General features: G+C 45.9%; 1 protein-coding gene across 3 annotated transcripts in view; it reads right to left on the bottom strand.

Annotated features, from left to right (window-relative positions):
• The window catches only part of SCN8A (sodium voltage-gated channel alpha subunit 8), a 115,549-nt gene that overhangs the window by 8,750 nt on the left and 86,644 nt on the right, over positions 1-20,155 (bottom strand). For all 3 annotated transcript variants that reach the window (XM_022572127.3, XM_030763083.2, XM_022572126.3), the window contains exons 19-25: positions 19,153-19,326; positions 13,612-13,734; positions 7,303-7,587; positions 5,462-5,515; positions 4,812-4,949; positions 3,707-3,811; positions 377-647 (exon numbers count right to left, since the gene is read on the bottom strand). In XM_022572127.3, coding sequence (XP_022427835.1) covers positions 377-647; positions 3,707-3,811; positions 4,812-4,949; positions 5,462-5,515; positions 7,303-7,587; positions 13,612-13,734; positions 19,153-19,326 — 1,150 coding nt within the window. The remainder of the gene's footprint in view (positions 1-376; positions 648-3,706; positions 3,812-4,811; positions 4,950-5,461; positions 5,516-7,302; positions 7,588-13,611; positions 13,735-19,152; positions 19,327-20,155) is intronic.

Below are 20,155 nucleotides of genomic sequence, written 5' to 3'. Positions count from 1 at the left end.
TGATGTCCAACTTAACAGTCTCTTACCAGGCCTTTTTCCACTTTATACTGCTACTGTAGCCGGATTTTAAAATATATTTCTTTTACCTTACCTGTTAGAATGTAAACTCTTTGAAAGCAAGAACCAAATCTAATCTTTTCCCCCTCTTCAGCCACAAAATTTACAACCCGAGACTACTATGAAGACTCATAGAAACTTGCTGACCCATATCAGCGATTTGGGACGGGCCCACAAGTTGACTTGGGGGCCGCCCGCCCTGGGTGTAACCCGAGAGTAACCTGCCCGCCCTTCAGCCCTGTGTCATTCGTTGCACTCCCCGGAATCCCATCCTCAGGGCCAGTCAGGTCCCTTTCCCGTCCTCGCCTGCCCCACTCACCCACAATGGAGAGGATGACCACCACGAAGTCGAAGATGTTCCAGCCAATGGTGAAGTAGTAGTGCCTCAAGGCAAACATTTTGAGCACACACTCACAGGTGAAGAAGATGACAAAGACCAGGTTAATCCAGTAGAGAATGTTCTCCATCTGCTTGCTCTGCGTGTCTGTCTCCACCATCATTGTCACCATGTTGAGGCAGATGAGCATCATGATAACAATGTCAAAGGCTTGCTGAGTGACAAAATCAAAGACGATACCTTGGATTTTGTTCTGGGTGGGGAGGGAGGGAAGAAGACAGAAGAGGCTTCATGAAAACCTTCCCCAGCAGACTGTGGGAGCTGCCACCCTGTTTTCTTTGCTGGAATACTGGCCAGCTCTCTGCTGCTGCTCTATCAGGGTATCAGGAGCATGGCTAAAGACCAAGGTCAACATACCCTCACCAAGAGTTTTCTAAAATTGCCACTCTTCTCTTTGTGTCTCTGCCATCACACGTTTCTGGGTGTCTTCCTACCTCTCCAGCTGCTCCTTCTTAGTCTCCTCTGCCGGCCATTTCTTCTCTAAATCTCTTCTTCCTCCCTTGGAGAGCTCATCTACCATCTATTCCTACTGCTCACATATTAGCTAGGTACTTCAGTTTCCCAAGTGTTTTCTTCTCCAGCCCGTATCTTTCCTCTGAACTCCGGGGTTGCTTGTTCGATATCGCTCCTGGATGACGCATAAGCATCTGAAAGCTCAGCAAGTCCAAAGCAGAGCTTCCTCCTTTCCTCTGCCCCTCTCCCAGCTCGCTCTCCTCTCACCGCAATTATTTATCCAGTCTCTAAGCCAGAAATCTGAGGGTCATTCCCGCTCACCCCTCTCCCTCATCCCCCACCGAATCCACTGCAGGTCCTGTGGAGTCTTCCTTGAATTCAGCCGCTTCATTCCATTTCTGTGGCCCTCCTCTAACTAAGCCACCAACATCTCCCCTTTTGGACTTCTAGAAGGGTCTCCCGACTGGTCTTCCTGCTTCCTCTCTTGCCCTCATCCAATGCAGTCTCCACAAAGCAGCAAGTGTGATTATTTAAAAACATAAATGGTTCACATCACTCTCCTACTTAAAATCTCTCACTAGCTTCTCATTGGACTTGCAACAAAACTCCTATGGTTGACTGACTTAAAAATGCCTTTCAGGGCTTCCCTGGTGGCGCAGTGGTTGAGAGTCCGCCTGCCGATGCAGGGGACACGGATTCGTGCCCCGGTCCGGGAGGATCCCACGTGCCGCGGAGCGGCTGGGCCCGTGAGCCATGGCCGCTGAGCCTGCGCGTCTGGAGCCTGTGCTCCGCAGCGGGAGAGGCCACAACAGTGACCTGGCCGCACTAATGTTTCCTGCTTTTAGGGCCTCATTTGCTTTCCCAGGATTCCTTTCCCCAGCCTTCTGCCTCCTTCTCATCCACTCAGATAGACCCACCGTAGTGAGGCTTCTCCCACAGCTCTGTTAAAGGAGACCCCCCCCCCAGCCCAGGCCTCCATTATATTCTGTCATGGCCCTTCAGTTGATTTTTTTCTCACAACACTCTGCATTTTATTTATTTATTTGATGTGGACCATTTTTAAAGTCTTTATTGAATTTGTTACAATATTGCTTCTGTTTTTTTTTTTTTTTTTTACGTTTCTGGATTTTTGGCAGCGAGGCACGTGGGATCTTAGCTCCCCGACCAGGGATTGAACCCGCACCCCCTGCATTGAAAGGCAAAGTCTTAACCACTGGACCGCCAGGGAAGTCCTTGCATTTTATAATAACTGTTCTCTTACTTATTTATTATCTGTATCCCCACTACACTGTAAGCTCCATGATTGCGCTGTCTAAATTTGTTCATCACTTTTTGCCTGGTGCCTGGTACACAGTAGGAGATCTGTAACGATTTGCGGAATAAGTCTTTATTAATGCTTCCTACCACACTGAGCGTTTATATTTTAGTGTGGAAGAAAATACGCTCAGGTTCCCACGTGCAAAGTACTGAACAGAACTTTAGAAATGGCAATCCTCTTGCATTCCCTCTGATCGCATTTCTGTCACAAAGTGGAAACTACCATCAAGGAAATATAAAAAAATGTTCTCTTTCTTAAGATCTCCCTGATTTTTTAGATACCTAGGCACTTGAGCTCATGCTTATTTTCGGGATTACTTAACTTGGTGGGTTTCAAACTGTTCTGCAAAGCCCTAGGGTTTCCTCTCCCTCAGAAGTTGGTGAGGGGGGTATGCCAGGAACAGGGTGTGTGGGGTTAAGTCAGGAAAATGCTCTGGGACTCCCACTCTTGATTCAAAGAAAGTAGCTTCACTTTCATTTTTGTAAATTAGGTTGCCAGGTAAGCTTTTAACAGTTCCGCTGTGTTGTTGTTTTAAATAAAAAGTTACTCTATTTATTTATTTATGGCCACGCCGCACAGCTTGTGGGATCTTAGTTCCCCAACCATGGATCGAACCCGGGCCCCCGGCAGTGGTAGCACGGAGTCCTAACCACTGGACCGCCAGGGAATTCCCTAAAAAGTTACTTTAAATAAAAGTTACAGAAGAAGGAACTTTGAGCGTGGCTTTTGGGGGTCATGTCCCACTCGGTGGGATGTATGGCTTCAGGAGCACAGCGTCTCCTTCTCTGAAGCAAGAGAACCACCACCAACACAGGGTCAAGCAGAATCCCAGTCCCCAAATCTGTTTTACAAAAGGCTCAGTTCAAGGGAGGAAATCAGGCCACAGACTCTCCTAGCTTCACCCTCTCCTGCTCCCACAGATAACCGGAAAGAGGCATTAGCTTAGCTTTCAGGCACATCCTTGCAAAGACTTACTTGTTAAGCAGAGGGCTGAGAAAATAATGACCAAATCCTATCTTGTACTGGTAGGAAAGAGATCAGCTTTCATTTCACTTTCCTTTGTTCATTTTTAGTGGGTCTCTTAAAACACCTCTCTACCAGGGTCACAGCCAATGTGGTCAACATGCCGATTCTCTGCTGCTGCCCAAGGATGCCTCAGAGGAAAGGTCAGGTGCAAATGCAAAAGCCACCCCATACCTTAACTCCTGTTCTTCTGCCGTCTTCCTCAGATCCCTGCTTGCGAGATCTCAGTTCCCCGACCGGGGACTGAACCTGGGCCCTCGGCAGTGAAAGCACAGAGTCCTAACCACTGGATGGCCAGCGAATTCCCTTCCTCCGATCTTTTGGATGGGATAGCGAGGAGAGGATTGGAGGGCCCAGGCCGCCCATCATTTGCCCCTTTCCTCCCTCTGCAGTAACTCTAGCCATGTCTTTTTCCACACGGGGCCTCACTCTGCCCTGGGCCCACACAATGCACTCACCAGGGGGCGGGGGATGGGTTTCTGTGGTTTCTTTGAGCCCAGCTTTTTCATGGCATTGTAGTACTTCTTCTGTTCTTCGGTCATGAAGATGTCTTGACCTCCGAAGTAAAGGAGGGAAAGAGAGAACGTGCAATTACAACTGGCTTTCACATGCTACAAGTTTGGACCTAAGGTGCAACCCTGAGAACCGAGGGGGCTTTACCCCCTTTACTTTCCAGAGGTCAGTTTAGCTAATGGTCATCCCAGAGTGAGGTAGACCTGGGACAACTAATCTAACTCAAAGAGATACTTTGTTCTCAGCTTGGGATTTCTGAGACCCGCTAGGGGCTAGGAAGGAAAGAAGGAAGGAAATGGAAGTAACAGACCTCCAGGGAAGGATAAACTTGAGAGCCATGACTCTAAACACATCTTCGTACATTTGGGGGGGCCTGCTTTCCTGACACAATTCTCAAAAAAGCATTTTAAAATGAAAGGATTTTCAAGTCCTGGCTAATGGCCCATTTATTTCCGACAATGTTAAAATTTTAGAAATCTTGGTGGGAGCAAACAATTTGGGAAGTTCCTTGGAGTTTGTTGGGACAGGCTCGGTTTATAAAATAAATGACAAGAGTAATCTTATTTGCTTTGGAAAAATTGTTAATGACCTGGGACAAGTAAAGGAGGTGAGCTTTCCAAGGTTGATCTCTCAAATCCCAATGTGCTGACGGTACCGGGGATTAACACAGATACTGACAAGTCGAGACAATTTCTACTTCTCACTAAAGCTGTTCAACTGCTGCCTTCCTTTTCAGCTGTCACTAGACCCTCTCTGACCCTACCTCCCTCTGGTGGGAGGCCAAACCTAGTAAAAAGCCTCCGGGATTGCTAGTAAATTTGCTACCAGTAAATCGCTAGTTTGGTCTAGTAAATGTGGTAAACCACACACTGCAAAATCCAGCACAACAGAACGGGCTGGTTGGGACTAATGTACAGTGGGGCCAGTGCCACAGCGAGGTGATGATGCGGATCTTAGAGAAAGAGAGGCGTTTCTCTCTAGAGAGAGGGACGGAAGTGCCTCTCGTCTGGGATGAGCCCCGGCCGCTGGCAGCGTGGGGAGGAGACCTATCTTTTTCTTCTGCTGGTTGAAGTTGTCGATGATGACGCCGATGAACAGGTTCAGGGTGAAGAAGGAGCCGAAGATGATGAAGATGACAAAGTAGATGTACATGTAGATGTTGTCCTCGTACTTAGGCTGCTCATCAGGCTGTCAAAGGACAGGAGAAAGGAAAGGAGAGTCAGCTCCTAGCTTGGGGGTCAGGTGGGGGATTCCGACATGCCAAGGCCGTCAGCCCCGCTGACCGCTTGAGCTGCTGAGCCAGCTGGGGTAGGGGAGCCCGAGGTTCTCTCTGCCTGTCTCCTTCTCCACGCTGGCAGGTCCTGCCCCGAGAAGGCATATGATGCCTTCCATGACGTATGTGGAGAATATGCAAATCGTGAGGCGAGGGGGAGGGGAGGGCTGTCTGCTAGGAGCCACGCTTATTTCAGATCAGCACTGAAGAGCAGACAGCTCCATTAGGGCCAGGTGAAAACCAAGAGCCTAACCACCTGGAGGCGCTGTAAGAGAGTGATGACTCACTGAGAGGGGGAAGGTGACCTACAATCAGTGAGACAGGCAAAAAACGTTCTAACCTTCCCTCTCTTTCTTGATGAGCTCCACCATGCTGCTTGCTTTCTAACCAGTTAAGAAGGTCGTGGTTTCACCAGGTATAACCTTACCTTTCGGGAATCTACAGCTGCATACATGATGTCCATCCAGCCTTTGAAGGTTGCCTGGCAAACAGAGTCAGTCATTAGACTGTGCCTGTTAGGGGGTGGGTGGGAGTCTGGGCAGAGGGTCCCAAAGGCAGGCTTAGGTTCAGCGAGAACACAAGTCAGGGAGTTTGGGTGCAGCCTCACGTGGACACAGAATTTTCTGTTTGTTAATACAGGTCCCAAGGGAGCTTTGTCTAAGCCCTGAACGTAACATCAAAGATTGGCAGAGAAACATGTTGACGGTGGTAACTGGATCAATACTTTTACAAAAGGTCTTTAAAATGGGTCTGAGAAGGTCGCCTAAAGCTAGGGCAAACTCATATTTATGAGTGGCAGGAATCTACTGAGTTTACTTAGAACTTACCCCTCCATGAAGGAGTCGTATTTTAAAAAGGTGTTAAACAAGCAATGGGGGGGGGGTCTGAAAAATTAATAGTTGCATTAAAAAAAAAACAAGGTCAGAACTTCCCCCTCCCGAGATACATACACATGTTTAGCCTATGGTAGTGGTGACAGTGGCTCACCCTAGGCAGCCCCTTCCCAGTTCTCCGACTATACCTAACCCGATTTTGGAAACTAATATGGGTAACCAGTTTAACAGTCTCCATGTTTTCCTTTCATTCTATGTTTTATTTACTCAACCAGATTCTCAGTTTTTTCAGGGCCTGGGCAGTTCTTTATTCATCTGATGGCTCTGGTACTGCCCAAGCACAGTGCCTTGCATGTGGTGGGGACTCAATACAATGTTTGGCTGGCTGATGTGCACTGGTTTCCTGGAGCTGCTCCAATTTAGGTTCAATCTGTGGGTCCAATTTCTTGAACTGGGAGAGAAGAGCTAAAGAGCTCTTGAGTGGGATAAACCACTGCTCATCCCATTAATTCCTACAAGCTAACAGTAAGTGCTTACTATACACAAGGCCGAGTTGACAGCTTCACCTGCATTATCACATTTAATACTCCCAACAACTATGACATAGGGACAGTTGTAATAGTAACGAAGAAACATAACAGCAAACACCATGAATTAAGCACTGCTATGTGCCAGGCATTGTGCTAAGAAATGTTAATAAGTTATCATGAATCCTCTTAACTACCATGCAAGGTATGATCACTCAAATTTAACAGATGAAGAAATAGACTCAGAGAGGTTTAGTAATTTGTCCAAGGTTACATATCCAATAAATACCAGAGTGTGGCTCAAACCTACATCTGTTTGAGTCCAAAGACTAGGAGCTTTCATTGTACTCTACCGTCTTGTCAAACTCTCCAAATAATCGACCAAAGAGGAAGAGAAAACTAGACATGATGGAATGCTTCACTGTTTATTGTGATACATTAACTTGAGACCTTTCTCTGGGGTTGAGCTGCCATGAGTAGCGGCATCATAGCACCGTCACATTGTCATATTTAGTTAACTCTAGTGTAGCTGTTACGTGGGATTGTTCTGCTCCATCAATTTTTTTTTTTTTTTTTGGTCTATGCACTTACCTACTTTATTTTTTCTTTCTCTTTAACTACATACTCTGTCATAGAGAGAGATGGTGATCTCTCTGCAATTTTATTGTGCTGCAGGAATCCTTATTTGTTGATAAGCAGAACTCTGAGCACAGTGACAGATTCCCTTGGCTGAGGTTTTGGAGATGTCAAAGTACTCAGGAAAGGTGTCTCCCTGGAACTGGTTTGGGAAATGACATTGTCCCCTGACCTATTAACAGCGATCCTGATTCTGAACGCAGGGTTGAGAAGGAACCAAATGAGATTTCTGCTAGCTTTCTGGATTTCATAGGACGGAGAACAATCCTTACCACTTGAAGAAGCGCCAGATATCCTGCCCCGACGTTGTCAAAGTTGATCTTCACGTTCTTCCATCTGATTTCTGTATTGTTCCCCTCCATGAGCTTTTCACACTCAGTTTTATTGTTGACATCTTCAATTTCAAATCGGATTTCAGAAGACTCATTAAAGCAGTAGTGGTACTTTCCGGCAAACAGGTTAACTCCCATGATGCTGAAAATCAGCCAGAAGATGAGACACACCAGCAGCACATTCATGATGGAGGGGATGGCGCCCACCAAGGCATTCACCACCACCTGCATTGGAAGGGGGAGGTTGCTGAGTGTCGGGAAGAAGTACAGGCACGCACACTCTTTTGATTTCCAGGAGGGGAATGACACTTCGTGGCTTGTTCTGACTATGGAAACATTATGTTCCCTTTGGAATTAGGGTAACCAAACAGATCCATACGCAGGACCAAAATTTTGTATATCTATGAAATATATTTTGAGGAATTCTAAAAATTGCATATTTATTTCATTGAACACAAATTCTCCTGCCCAAGTTGACCTAGGTCTCTCTCCTAGGCATCAACCTGGGACCGAAAAAATTATTTCATTGTCTAGTGTCCCTTCTCATCAACTCATAAAATATGCCCCCCATGGGAAAATCTGAGTGATTTCAAGCTCACTAGTTGCCTTTCGACAGACATTCCCCCTCTGCAAAGCAAGGTGAGGTGGTTCAAAATCACAGAGAACTCCCCTGTGGGGTTAGCAGTGTCACTCAACGGTACATAGAGTCTTTTTTATGACTGTGCAAGGCCAGTTATCTTATTTCAGGCAAGAGCTGAGCATGCATTTTTTGCAGGCTCAAGAAAAAAAAAAAAAAAGCTATATTCCCTCTACCAAACAGTATAAAATAAAATCTGAATGGTTGTGTTTTTCATGCAAGATTCATTCTTCTTCTTCAGGCTTTTTTTTTTTTTCTGACTTTGCAGGCTTCTAGACCCGAGTCGCCCTCTGCTTGGCTAATGCTGGTGTCTCTCTGCTCAATCTGGGGTTTGACTCAACTCTTCACGATGTATTATTAGAAAAAGGAATAATTTGGGTTTTTGGGGAGAATTTTGGGTTAGATCACTGGTCTTGAAGCCCAAAAACTGGCATATTGTTAAAAATCACTGACTACAGTAAGCTCGGGAGTGAAAAAAAGCCAAGGGAAAGGAGCTCCCTCAGGAATTAAAGTTTCCGTGTTGTTTTTAACTTTGATTTTGCTTCACACTGTAGATGAGAATAGCTAGACAACACTTCCACTGCGGTAGCAGTTTTCACTAGAGGAGTTCAAAGTGCTTTACAAAAATAGCATTTCAGGTGGTGGGGCAGAAAGCAAAGCTGGTGTTCATTTCTTCCCTGATTCTCACTGGCTGTTGTCTTTAGCAGGACTGCTAAGGCCCAGAAAGGTGACCCTAAAATGGGAAGCATGTTTCTTCCTTTTTCTAGTATCCTAGGAGGATAAGTGGAGTTAAAATAAAGACCCTGGATATAAACAAAGTCTTCTAATGTTTTGTTAGAAGGAGGTGACAAGCATCACCACCTTCCTCCATCCCCTTTTCAGTGCAGGGAAGAGAGAGGACACGCTGCCAACCAGCACAGCATGGAAACGGCCAAAAGGGCCGTGCTGTAGAAGGAACACCAGGGGGCAGCTCTGGGCTCTAATTTGAGCCCGATTTGGGACCAGGTTTTCCTTATCTTCTGTTTTGGCCTTAGATTGTAATGTCACTCATTGGAACACGTGGCTGAGAAGAGCTGTCTGTTCTGTCCTGTATAAAAAAGGCAACGATATTCTGCTAAGGAGTCACTCTCCCTCAGATTAAAATACTAGTTTTGTGTTTCTCCAATTCATGTATGAAGGCCTTTAGATTGAGAGGTAGTTATTTCTTAATTCTTAGACCAAGAAATCTCTTCTAGATGTAATAGCTCTGTCATTGGTATAAAATAATTATACTTCCATTGTTCATTACTTTGAGCAAGGAAAGCCAGAATACCTGAAATCTGGGAACTCCCCAATGTTACTGTGGAGAATGATATTCATATTATTAATTTATGTTACCAAATTTGTCAGGTGATCAGATATGAATTTTACCTCCTCTTTCTACAGTTGCCTACCCTTTGATGGGAGTACTTCAAGGCAATGAAATGTGCAAAAGAATAGGCAAAAGGAAGATGACCCACAAATGGGATAATTTATTTCTCACAAGTTAAGGGAGTAGGTTATGTAACGTTTCAAAAGCTCAAGTCTATGTGACAGCATTTTGCAGCAGCGCTCAGGTGAGAGAGCGTGACCTTCTATTAGACCATCACAAGTGTGCAATACAGAAGTGGGCCCCAGAAGATCTGAAACCTAGAAATCTTGCTTTTTATATCAATTCAGAGTATACCTCCTCTAGGAATTCTTCTGACTACCTTAACCTAGTCTAACCTGTCCTACATAGTGTCTGTGTGTTACAGTTAAATACGGGGTAATATTTCCAGCAGGGAAGAATAATTAGCCAACTGACTAAGAAATCTCTTTGCACTTTTAAACTCATAGATATGCTCAAAGGAATCAGTACACAGAAGTATTTACTGGGCCTCGTTCTCTGATATATATGACATAAAAATCCTATAAAATCCAATGTACTTGTGAGATGTAAATGTACTTCCACTTATAATGAAATGTACTTTCATTATAACCAAAAGAAAAACTTCTTAGCTTCATTTCATGAATAAAACAGTAAAGAGCTGATGAACTTTACTAATAATTCTTCCTTGTTGTGAACATTAGCTAATATTCTCAGCAACCAAAGAGCAAGAAACCATGCTTTCTTATTTTGAACTCTTACACTATAGACATATATATAAATGATAATTTAAGTTTCCATGGATAGTTACATAATAAAGTAGATCTCCCCTTCTGCTCCCTAATAACTCAAGTTATTCCGTGTCACCTTTAATTATGATGAAATTCATTATTGTTAAAAGTTAGGTATAGAAATATTACTCAAAGCTAGCAACCTATAAAGTTACTTTTTGCAATGGAAGTTTATATTTAGCAGTTGAGAGAAATCTCATTTGATGAAAAAATTCCAATGGGTACTAATTCTTTCAGCATTTTTGTCTTCTCTATAACGCCTAGAACGTTATTGCTCATTAAATAATATAAAATCTGTCAAATAGCTTTTAATATCTGGCAGAGGGAACATGGCTTTAATGGACGACTACATACTGACAATCAACAAAAATGCATGCATGTTTCACAGCATTACTATTCTGTACCCTCAAAAATTTAACAGCACAGCAAAATCCTTAAATGAAGATTACTATGGAGGAGAGAAAAGCAAAGAACTACGTTCAGCATTCCTTTGCCGACAGCATGAGTGTTTCAGTGTTCTGGTCTTTGGTTTGAGGAAGAGACTGAAGCCAGTGTCCCAGGACAGGCTAGGGCCTTATGTTCCCTCTCAAGCGAAGGTCTGAACCTCTCACCGGAGCAGCACAGTGACAGTTGAGCCCATCTGCATTGATGGTATTCAGTTTGTAAAGATGTCTTGTTTAAAATTTTCTAAGGGGATAATCTCTTAGATTATGCAAGTGTTGGCACACACAAGGACCCAAACCAAGAAATGAAAAACACAGCCCTGCAGAAGAGTAACGTTCAAGTAAAACGTAGGTCCCTAATTCTGTTCATTATTGGGGCAAATTCACTCCTCCCTTCTTGCACAGAAGGGCTGGGGAACTGCAGGAAAGGAATGGGTCCTGAGTTTTCACCTCCGGCCCAACCAGAAGTGGCCGTGCTGTCGCTGACTGGAGCCAACCAAAGGAGGTGACATCCTTTACCATAGTTTTCCTTACTGAATGTTTACTGTTTGAAAGCCCGGCTTTGGGTTCAAACTTGTTCCTGCCCTTATTATCTCATTTGAGAAAACCTTTACTAATGCTTTTCAAATAAAAGTGTCTGCTCTTCTGGTCACCCATTCCAGACCTCTGGGCTCCTCAACTACTTGAAAGTTGACAAGTAAAAGTGTTGAGGGAATGGAAACTGCGAGTACCGGAAAGGTGAGGAAAGAAGGAGGAGCTAAAGGGAAGAGGTGTGGCCACCAGAAGCACTCCTGTGTTCAGACAATTCACGTAATTTCCTCGTGAGCCAACTGGTGGCAGCTGGTCAGGGAGGACCGCCTCTGCCACAGGTTGGGACTGGCAGTAATGGGCACCCAGATGGAGAAAGTCAGTAGCAGTGTCAGTTGGGCATCTTTTTCTGGGCTTTCTTTGGGTATCACCAGTCTCCTTTTAGGAGTTCCAGGACCCCTCCTGGGGCATGTGGAGGATCACAGGCTGCTTAGTTTAGGTACAATCTTGCAATTATTATCTTCAGTTTTCAGTCACCAAAACGGATTATCAACTTTATAACAAAACTAGCAGGACTTATTTAAAAATTTTAACTAACCCTTTCTGAAAAAAGTGGGAAGGTGGGCTTCCCTGGTGGTGCAGTGGTTGAGAGTCCGCCTGCCGATGCAGGGAACACGGGTTCGTGCCCCGGTCCGGGAGGATCCCACATGCCGCGGAGCAGCTGGGCCCGTGAGCCATGGCCGCTGAGCCTGCGCGTCCGGAGCCTGTGCTCCGCAACGGGAGAGGCCGCGGTAGTGAGAGGCCCGCGTACGGACAAAAGAAAAAAAAAGTGGGAAGGTGGAAGAGGAGGGAAGAGCATTTAAATCCTGTTTTCAGTGACACCATGGCCCCCTAAAACACTGAGCCCTCTGCAATATACTTTCCCCTTACATTTAGCTCGAGCATAACAATGACCTGATTGCACACATTCTGAAACCTCTCTTACCTGTGGGAGAAAGATTTAGAATCGCAAGTTTTGTTTCTTAAATTAAAATAAATTTATGCTGCTGTGGAACTGACCTTCCTGCAGACGGTGTCAGGTGGGCTGCACAAAGCTTATAGTTAGCAAACCAAACTGTGGCTGTGCTACAGGAGAAATGCACACTTCTTGCAGAAAGCATTTGTCTGGATAAACTAAAATAATAAAATTCCCAAGTCCCAGTGGAATTTTCGTCTTCCTGTACACATGTGGGTGGCTTCACGAAACAGTGGCCAGGAACCCACAGATGAGGACTGAATGAAGCAGCACTGTCCTGGTACCTCGTTTCTCTGAGCAGTCTTGCTTCACGTGAACTACCACAACAGTTTAATTTTTATTCCTACATTCTGATATCTGCACGTTTAAAAACGTATCCTCTGGTTTGCTCTCCTGCATGTATTCAACATCTGAATTAAAATGAGTTTTCTTGGTCTCGTTAAGTATAACAGACCTCTCTGATTACCATAGGACAACCATTACCACCAAAAGCCAGTGGTCCATTTGATTTTACGGACTTGCATGTCTGTGTGTCTGTGTGGGTGTGCGCATGCTCGCGCACGCACATGTGCACACACACACAATTTTTTTAAACCAAGAGAGACAGCAAAAAGGCACCAAAAGAGGGAGCCTTATTTCTATAGTTGGCAGGGTGACAGCACCTTGCACTGTTTGGATTTGGGTGGAGCTATCGCCAAAGCAGGAATAGCAGGTGTTGAGAAATTTCAGGAGAACTAGCTGATAGTCACCTAGCATCGTACCTGGTTGTTATTTTGACAGTGTTAGGACAGGGGACCATACGGCGTGGGCAGAGGGGTAGGGGGTGAGGAGGAAAGCTTTGCTATCAGACAGAGGCTGCCAGTCCTTACGGGACTGGGCTGAGAACAACAAGGTGCAATAAGAGGAATCAGAACAGAAAGAAAAGCATTTCTTTTCCCAGGGCCATGCCAAATTCTGCTCCGTCCCCAGTTCCAGGCCTGCCATCCCGTCTTCAAGCCCCTTCTCGGCCGCTTTCTCAGTGACTCCAAGGCCGCAGTCCTCACCTGGCTGACGCCCCTACACTGCACTCTCCCTGCCTGCGGCCTCTGCTTTTCAGTGGGTCTGTGGGTGACAATTCCCCTTCTTTGCACCTGGTGATTCTCCCTATTAAATCAACAGCCCAGAAAGCCGCCCCAAAGTGCTACAGATAAGCCAGGCCAGATGAGAATAGCCAATGTTAACATGTTCTGCGATGGCATGTCGTTGGGGGCGGGGCCAGTATTAATGTGATGAGGCAGCTAAACGCGACTGCCCTTGGGGCAGGTGCGGGGGAGAAAGGGTGGAGGATCAAATCAGCAGCTGCCCCCAGAGCTCGTGTGTGAATGGCCTTTCCACCACGTGGCCCGTTCTAGCATGCTTAGACAGTTTCCACTGGCATGCAGAAGGATCGGCTGCTCTTAGCATCTTACCCTCATCCCTTCAAATCGTGATAAGGCTCTTAAGGGTCTCAAAGCTCTTAGGGTCCTAAGGGACTTTATGGCACCTAGTTCCGAGTAGCCCAGGGCATTAGCTATAAGGCTGACTAAAGAGACCTACACGGAAACAGAAGAGAAAAACAAAAACAAAAAAAGGAAACAAAAGAAAAAGAAAACAGAGGTTCCAGAGTGTTAGAATAAAGCCCCTAGCACTGAGTATACAGATTGGGCCCCGCCCCCCCCAGGAAGAGGAAGTGGGTAACACCAGCTGCCTACTTCAACTTGGACTCAAACGACCTGGAAGGAAAGGTGGTTGAGAGGCAGAAGAAAAAACACAAAGGGAAGAGAACGCGGAGAGAGGGCAGTAGAACAGACATACAAGTTGGCAAAGGGAAGAGGCTGAAGGGAGAGGGAGAATGAGGAAGTTCCATTGGAAGGAGAGGAGCCTGAACAGATGACAAAAACCTTACCCTCGCCCTTTATAGTCTCTGCAGGTCCCCGAAGTTCCCATTAAATTAAGCCAGACAAACTTAATGGTACCTATGGAAAAGAATACAGATAAATACACACACTCCACACAGGCTGCCCCCTCCTCAGCTCATTCACCATGGATTTCCAACAGGGACAAGCTCTCTTACTCCTGGTTGACAAGAAACCATTTGAGAATTGGATGCGTTACTATATCAACAAGGAAACGTATTCAATAAGTACCACAGCTGACTTTGCAGTTCCCAATAAGAAAAGGACCAAAAGAAGAAACTTCTTGATGGAGGTTTGGCTCCATGGGAACTCACTTAAGTGATTCTCTCACTTTTAACCGCAACAATCCTTCCATCTTTTAACTATAACCATGACTCCTTCATGGCCACGAGAGCTTGGGTGGGTCTGGACAACTGAATCCGTATTTTCCCTTATAATCCCCATTCTTTCTCTCCAGAACAGCCCCAAAAGAACTGGCCTCAGGTCTGTCCTTTCCAGGACAATCTTCTATTACTTTCATCATCAGAATAACAGCTGGAAGGGTTCTTGGAATAATGCTTTATTTATAGATGAGGAAAATTGAGACCCATACACAAGAATTTGCCCGGTGTCACACTGGCAGTTCTGGAGCCAGGATTAAGGGCTCAGATGCCTGATTCCCAGGCCAGAGCTCTTTCTCCCATGCATAAGTCACCTCCCTCACTGGAAGGTTGGATGACAAAATCTCAGTAGAGGATTACGGTATCTGAACAATTTGGAGTTGAATATGTTGCCATGCTGGGGAGAAGCAGTCTGGTCTCCGGGCCTAGAGTCACGGTCAAATTCTTTCCTGCTCTTCCACTGGCAAACTCACCTCATTCTGCCAGAGGTCTCAGAACCACGCCGACCCTTAACTATACCCAGGGCTGCCTGGGCCTAACCGGAGAGAGATGTAGCTCTTCAGGGGGCACCAGACCTGAGATACCTTTAGTTAGAATGTTTGGGCTCCTGGCTTTCTTAGAGCAGTCTTTCCTTTATATTGCACCACAAATTCTGGGATCGGTTAAGATGTTTCCATCAACAATTCTTAAATTCCCTCTACTGGGAAGTGGTGATTACAGATCGGCTTGGCCTAAACTGGCATTTTAAGGCAACAATCCATAACTTAGTTTCATTTGTTGCTTTTTCTCTCTAGCTGAGGGATTTACTTCTTTGATTCTGTATCTCTGAACTGTAAAAAAAAAAAAAAAAAAAAGTTGCTTTAAATGAAGATATTTATAATTAAGCAGCAGGGGTAGAAGTAGCAGGTCAATGACCCTAGTGAGGGTCATGGATGAGCAGGCTCAAAGGTTTCAGTTTTTCAAAGGGTTGTGAACCTTCGACTATGCCTGTCCTCGTAACCCATTAGTGCAGGTCTCTCCTCTAGAGTCCTGAGCTGTATCCGAAGCAAATCTGGAATTAAATGCTGCCCTATTAGGCCACTCATGCTCTTTGAAGGGTAGGTGGCTCAGAGGTCAATTTCTGTTCAAAACAGGGCCTCCAAATCCTTATCTAGAACACAGTAGTACCAACCAACCATTTCCCCTCCATCCACCATTAACAGGAAGACTCTCCATGGAGGTGTCTTTTGCCTACTATTGTCAAGCGCAGCCAACTCTTAACCCCCAAGAATCTATAGGTACATCTGAAGGTAAGTTACCTCAACCAAACACATGAGTTCAAAATACCTGAGTCAACTTCATCCTGTGAAACTATGCCAGGTAAAGACTGCAAAAAACTAAGTTTCATACAAGACAAGACAACCCAAGTTCTTCTCGGGGCGGGGGGCGGTGCGTAATTTGATAATAAATAGGCCTACCTAAAGTGGGGGGAAGGGTGGAGGAGGTACAGATGCCAATTCAGAGGCTGGCTCTAAATGGTGCTGAGAGAGAGTCTGCCGCTCAACTCATCAATCTGGCCAAGATCACCCAAGACAGGATCAGCAAGCATCCTATCTGGGTTATTCCTCAACAGTTAGGGGCAATTTTATAATCTGCTGAGTCTCCATGTTAAACTCTCACTGGACATAATCAGAACATTGTTTAGAATTAAGGAAAGAATCAAACCTGAAAAAAAAAAAAAAGGAGTTGAGGGGAAGTCAAAATCCAGGGTATCTGTGGCTTCAGGCATTGAAAAAAAGGGAGAGACACTGGGTGGCTTTTTCAAAATGATGTGAACATTTTCAAATGGAGAATGGTTTCAGTAGTCTGAATTCAGGATGAGGTGAATGGTCTCCGCCAAGTTCCCATCCCTGGAACCGATATGCTGGCTAATCTCCGGATCTGATGTGGTAAATTTCCCTGGGAAAAGATGACAAAATTCTTTTCCAGGACAAGATCTCCAGTGCAGCCAAGGACCTGGGCAAAAGAAAATGTTGTCTCTGTTTGGGAATTCACCTGGCTTATAAACACAGCGAGTTAACCTTGGAAGTTGTCTAGATCATCCCCATGATCCTAAAAAGTGCTCTGAGCAGCTATAAAGGGCAACAAGGAAGAATGAAAATCCATTAGGGAAACAAACATGGTGATGAATAACAGATTCAGATATCAAGTCACCGGTGGATGAAATGGGAGGAAGAGAGTCTCAGAGATGCTCCAAAATGAGGACCTAAAATTTACACCTGCTGGATGTTCTAAAATGCCAAAGGCACTAGACACTTTGTCCAAAAGGACAGCAAAAACTGACAGTTCCACATGTCCAGGTGTCAGCCTAAGCCTTATTCTCCGCCCACAATTCAAAAGTGGCCAACAGTGCAGCCACGGCATGGATCGGGGCTCCCCCCGCCCCCAGCATACTCTGCTTCACACTGGTTATTTGTGTACGTGTCGCATCTTTTCAGTCCTTTGAGAGAAGTGACCTTGTCTTCTGCTCTCTGTATCCCCCCACAATACCTGGCAGGAGGCTTTGTGTTGCGGATGCTCCGTAGACATGAGACATGAAGAACAGATGCACTGCTCTGTCCCAGAGAAAACAGAAGGAAGGTCCTGGGAAAGCCCTGTTCCTGGGACGCTGGATTTCCACAGCCTGGAATCAGGTCAGAGTGGCCCTGCAAGCCAGTGTGAGCTTCCCAGCGGCCGGGACTATGCCTGCCTCTCCCGTGACTCCCTATGGCTTCTGGGACAATTCCACGCGGAGAATGGCATTTCATTTATGTCTGTCTACTAGTCACTGGTCCAGAGGTATTCTCAGGAGCCAGTGTCAGGTCTCACGGCAATGTAAGAATCCAGCAACTCCCCAAAGCCAGGGGGATTTAAGGATTATTGTCAGTTGGCTACATGCCTTTCTCATGTTTTTTGTTTCCCTGCCACCTAGTATAAAAAGTACTAAAAATATTTGCTAAATAAAGAAATGGTGACGTGCAGAATCGTTAATGCTTTTAGCAGCTTATTTGGGTACCAGAGGAATGTGGGATACTTGATCGATACTCACAAATTCTGGGGTTGCCCACCCCAGAGAGAAGAGGGATAGAGTAGTAGAGGTTAGGGTGAACAGGAGGCAGGTCATGGTAGGGAAGAGCTGTTTCTGAATCACAGCTTTCCTAGGGCTGTTGGAAGTGTGGCAGTGGACGTACCTATCCGAGTCCTTGGAAGGTCCAGAAGATGAGGGGCTTCTAGGATTCCCACGGGTGTCCCACCTGATTCTAAGTGGTCCTGAGGAGTTCCAGTGAAATGAAGACTCCAGAGCACTTCCCCTGTTCTGTAGAAAGCAAGCTGGCCCAGTGTCACTTTAGTACTCTGGGCCTTATCCCAAGCCCATTCCTTAGCTCCTAGAACTCGAGCTTTCCACCTGTGAGAGGTAGAGTCCCTTCCATCCAGGGTTGCTGAAACCTCTGGCTAGGAGGCTCTCTTGCTGGCAACTCTGGGGCGATACCTCTCCGGTTCACTCGGATGGCAGACAGCGACCCCCTCACTTCATTTAGGGATCTTCCCAAAGGCTTGCGTTTTGAAATGGGGAATGTAGATAGGAGCACAGTGGCAGCTCTCGGAAGGAGGCACTGAACCACGGAAGCTGCACATGCTGTGTTGGGAAAGGAGTGCATTAACAGAGCAGAGTGCCAGGTGCCTGTTACCTCCCTGCTGCCCTATGCCAGATCCCGGACGCACCCTACGCGTAGTTCACCGTATAGCCAATGAAACCCATATTCTAAATGTATCAACCCAGCCGCCAAGCACTCCCCTTTCTTGGCACTTCTCAGCCCTCAGAAGGAAGTGAAGTTTCCATGGGCCCTGCTCCTGCAATTCCCATTCACTCCCATTCAAATGCTGATTTGGCTGAAAGAAAAAAAGCTTCAGTGATTAGACAGAATAAGAAACACTCATCATGGTTAGAAAACCCAATAAGGAACAAGTCATGGTGGGGTGAGAAATAGTGTCAGGTGATGCAGCTTCCACCCTGAAAAATAACATGGCAGGCGAAGGCCGCTGAGCTGTGGAGATGGTCTCAAAACCTGGAGGAAAAAGGATTTCTTAAGAGTTTGATCACCTCTGTGGAAATGCGACGTGTGGGAAGAGGGGGGGCTTTGTTTCGGGGGGACTCCTCCTCGCCCTGACAGTCTGACTTGTTCAGATGAGTCTAGTATGAAGACTTGAGGTGGATGGGAGTGTCCCCGGGGACGGTCGGCAGGAGAGTCTACTTAGATCCCACCACCACCTCCGTCCCAGCAGCACCCACCTCGTCCTCTGAGCCCTCTCCTGGCGGCAGGAGGAGGACATCACACTGGCTTGGGGACACAATCCTCCTGTTCCCAGCCTAATAACAAGGCTCTGACACCAATGATTCTGCCCAGTCCTAACCTCTGAAACTTCTAGGCCAAACCACCAGAGTAAAGAGCTGCTGAGTTAGTCCCTGGAGCAAATGCAGGACTTCAGAGTCCCTTTCCAAAGTTACGATCTGAGTGCTCCAAAGGGAGCTGTAGTGCTCTATCTACATCTTGTCCTACACCCTGGGCCCCAGGCAACTCCAGCCGTTAGAGGAAGGACAGTCCCTGTTTTTGCTTTCCTGTTGGCATGGGTGGGAAGTAGAAAGCAGGACACGTACAGCCACGATGAGGAAGTCCAGCCAGCACCAGGCATTGGTGAAGAACTTGACGAAGCCATAGGCTATCCACTTGAGCAACATCTCCAGGATGAAGATATAGGTGAAGACTTTGTCAGCGTACTCCAGGATGGTACGAATGGTCTTCCTCTGCTCAATGTAGATGTCCTCGAAGGCCTGGAAGAGAGGTAGCAGCTACCTATAGTGCCTAAAGGGGAACGAGCAACACAGAGGTACCGCCCCCCTCTGCAGCCCTCCCACCTGCGGCGGCCCGTCATCAGCTCCCTGTCTCTCTCTCTCTCTCCTCTGCTACACGTGGCTTTCCTCTTTAAAAAAGCGTTCTTGAGATGTAATTCACATACCTCACAATTCAGCTATTTAAAGTGTACAATGCAATAGCTATTAATACAATTCAGAGTCATACATCCATCACCACAATTTGAGAATATTTTCATTACCCCCCAAAGAAACCCCACACCTCTAGCTGTCACCCTCTAGTCTCCCAATCTCCCTCTAGTCCTGGCAACCACTCATCTATCTTCTATCTCCACAGGTCTAATCCTTCTGGACATTTCGTATAAATGGAATCATATAATATGCGGTCCTTGGCGACTGGCTTCTTTAACTTAAAATAATGTTTTCAAAGTTCATCCATATGGCAGCACCCCTCAGCATTTCATTTTTCTTTTTATCGATGAATAATGTTCTAGTTATGGCTCTACCAACATTTTGATTATCCTTCATCAGTTGATGGACATATGTGTTGTTTTTACTTTTTGGCTATTGTGAATAATGCTGCTATGAACATCTGTGTACAAGTTTTCATGTGGACATGTTTTTATTCCCCTTGGGTATATACCTAGGAGTGGAATGGCTGGGTCATTGGTAACTCAAGTTTAATTTTTTTGAGGAATTGCCAAAATGCTTTCCAAAGAGGCCGGACCAGTCTACATTCCCACCAGCAGTAGATGAGGGGTCCAATTTCCCCACATCCTTGTTAACACTT

Source organism: Delphinapterus leucas, chromosome 11 (assembly GCF_059928025.1).
Source record: "Delphinapterus leucas isolate spDelLeu-1000000601 "Yukka" chromosome 11, BTC_Dleu_Yukka2, whole genome shotgun sequence".
Classification (NCBI taxonomy): domain Eukaryota; kingdom Metazoa; phylum Chordata; class Mammalia; order Artiodactyla; family Monodontidae; genus Delphinapterus; species Delphinapterus leucas.
Note: the sequence above shows the minus strand (reverse complement) of the source record. Positions and strands in the feature narration are given on the sequence as shown.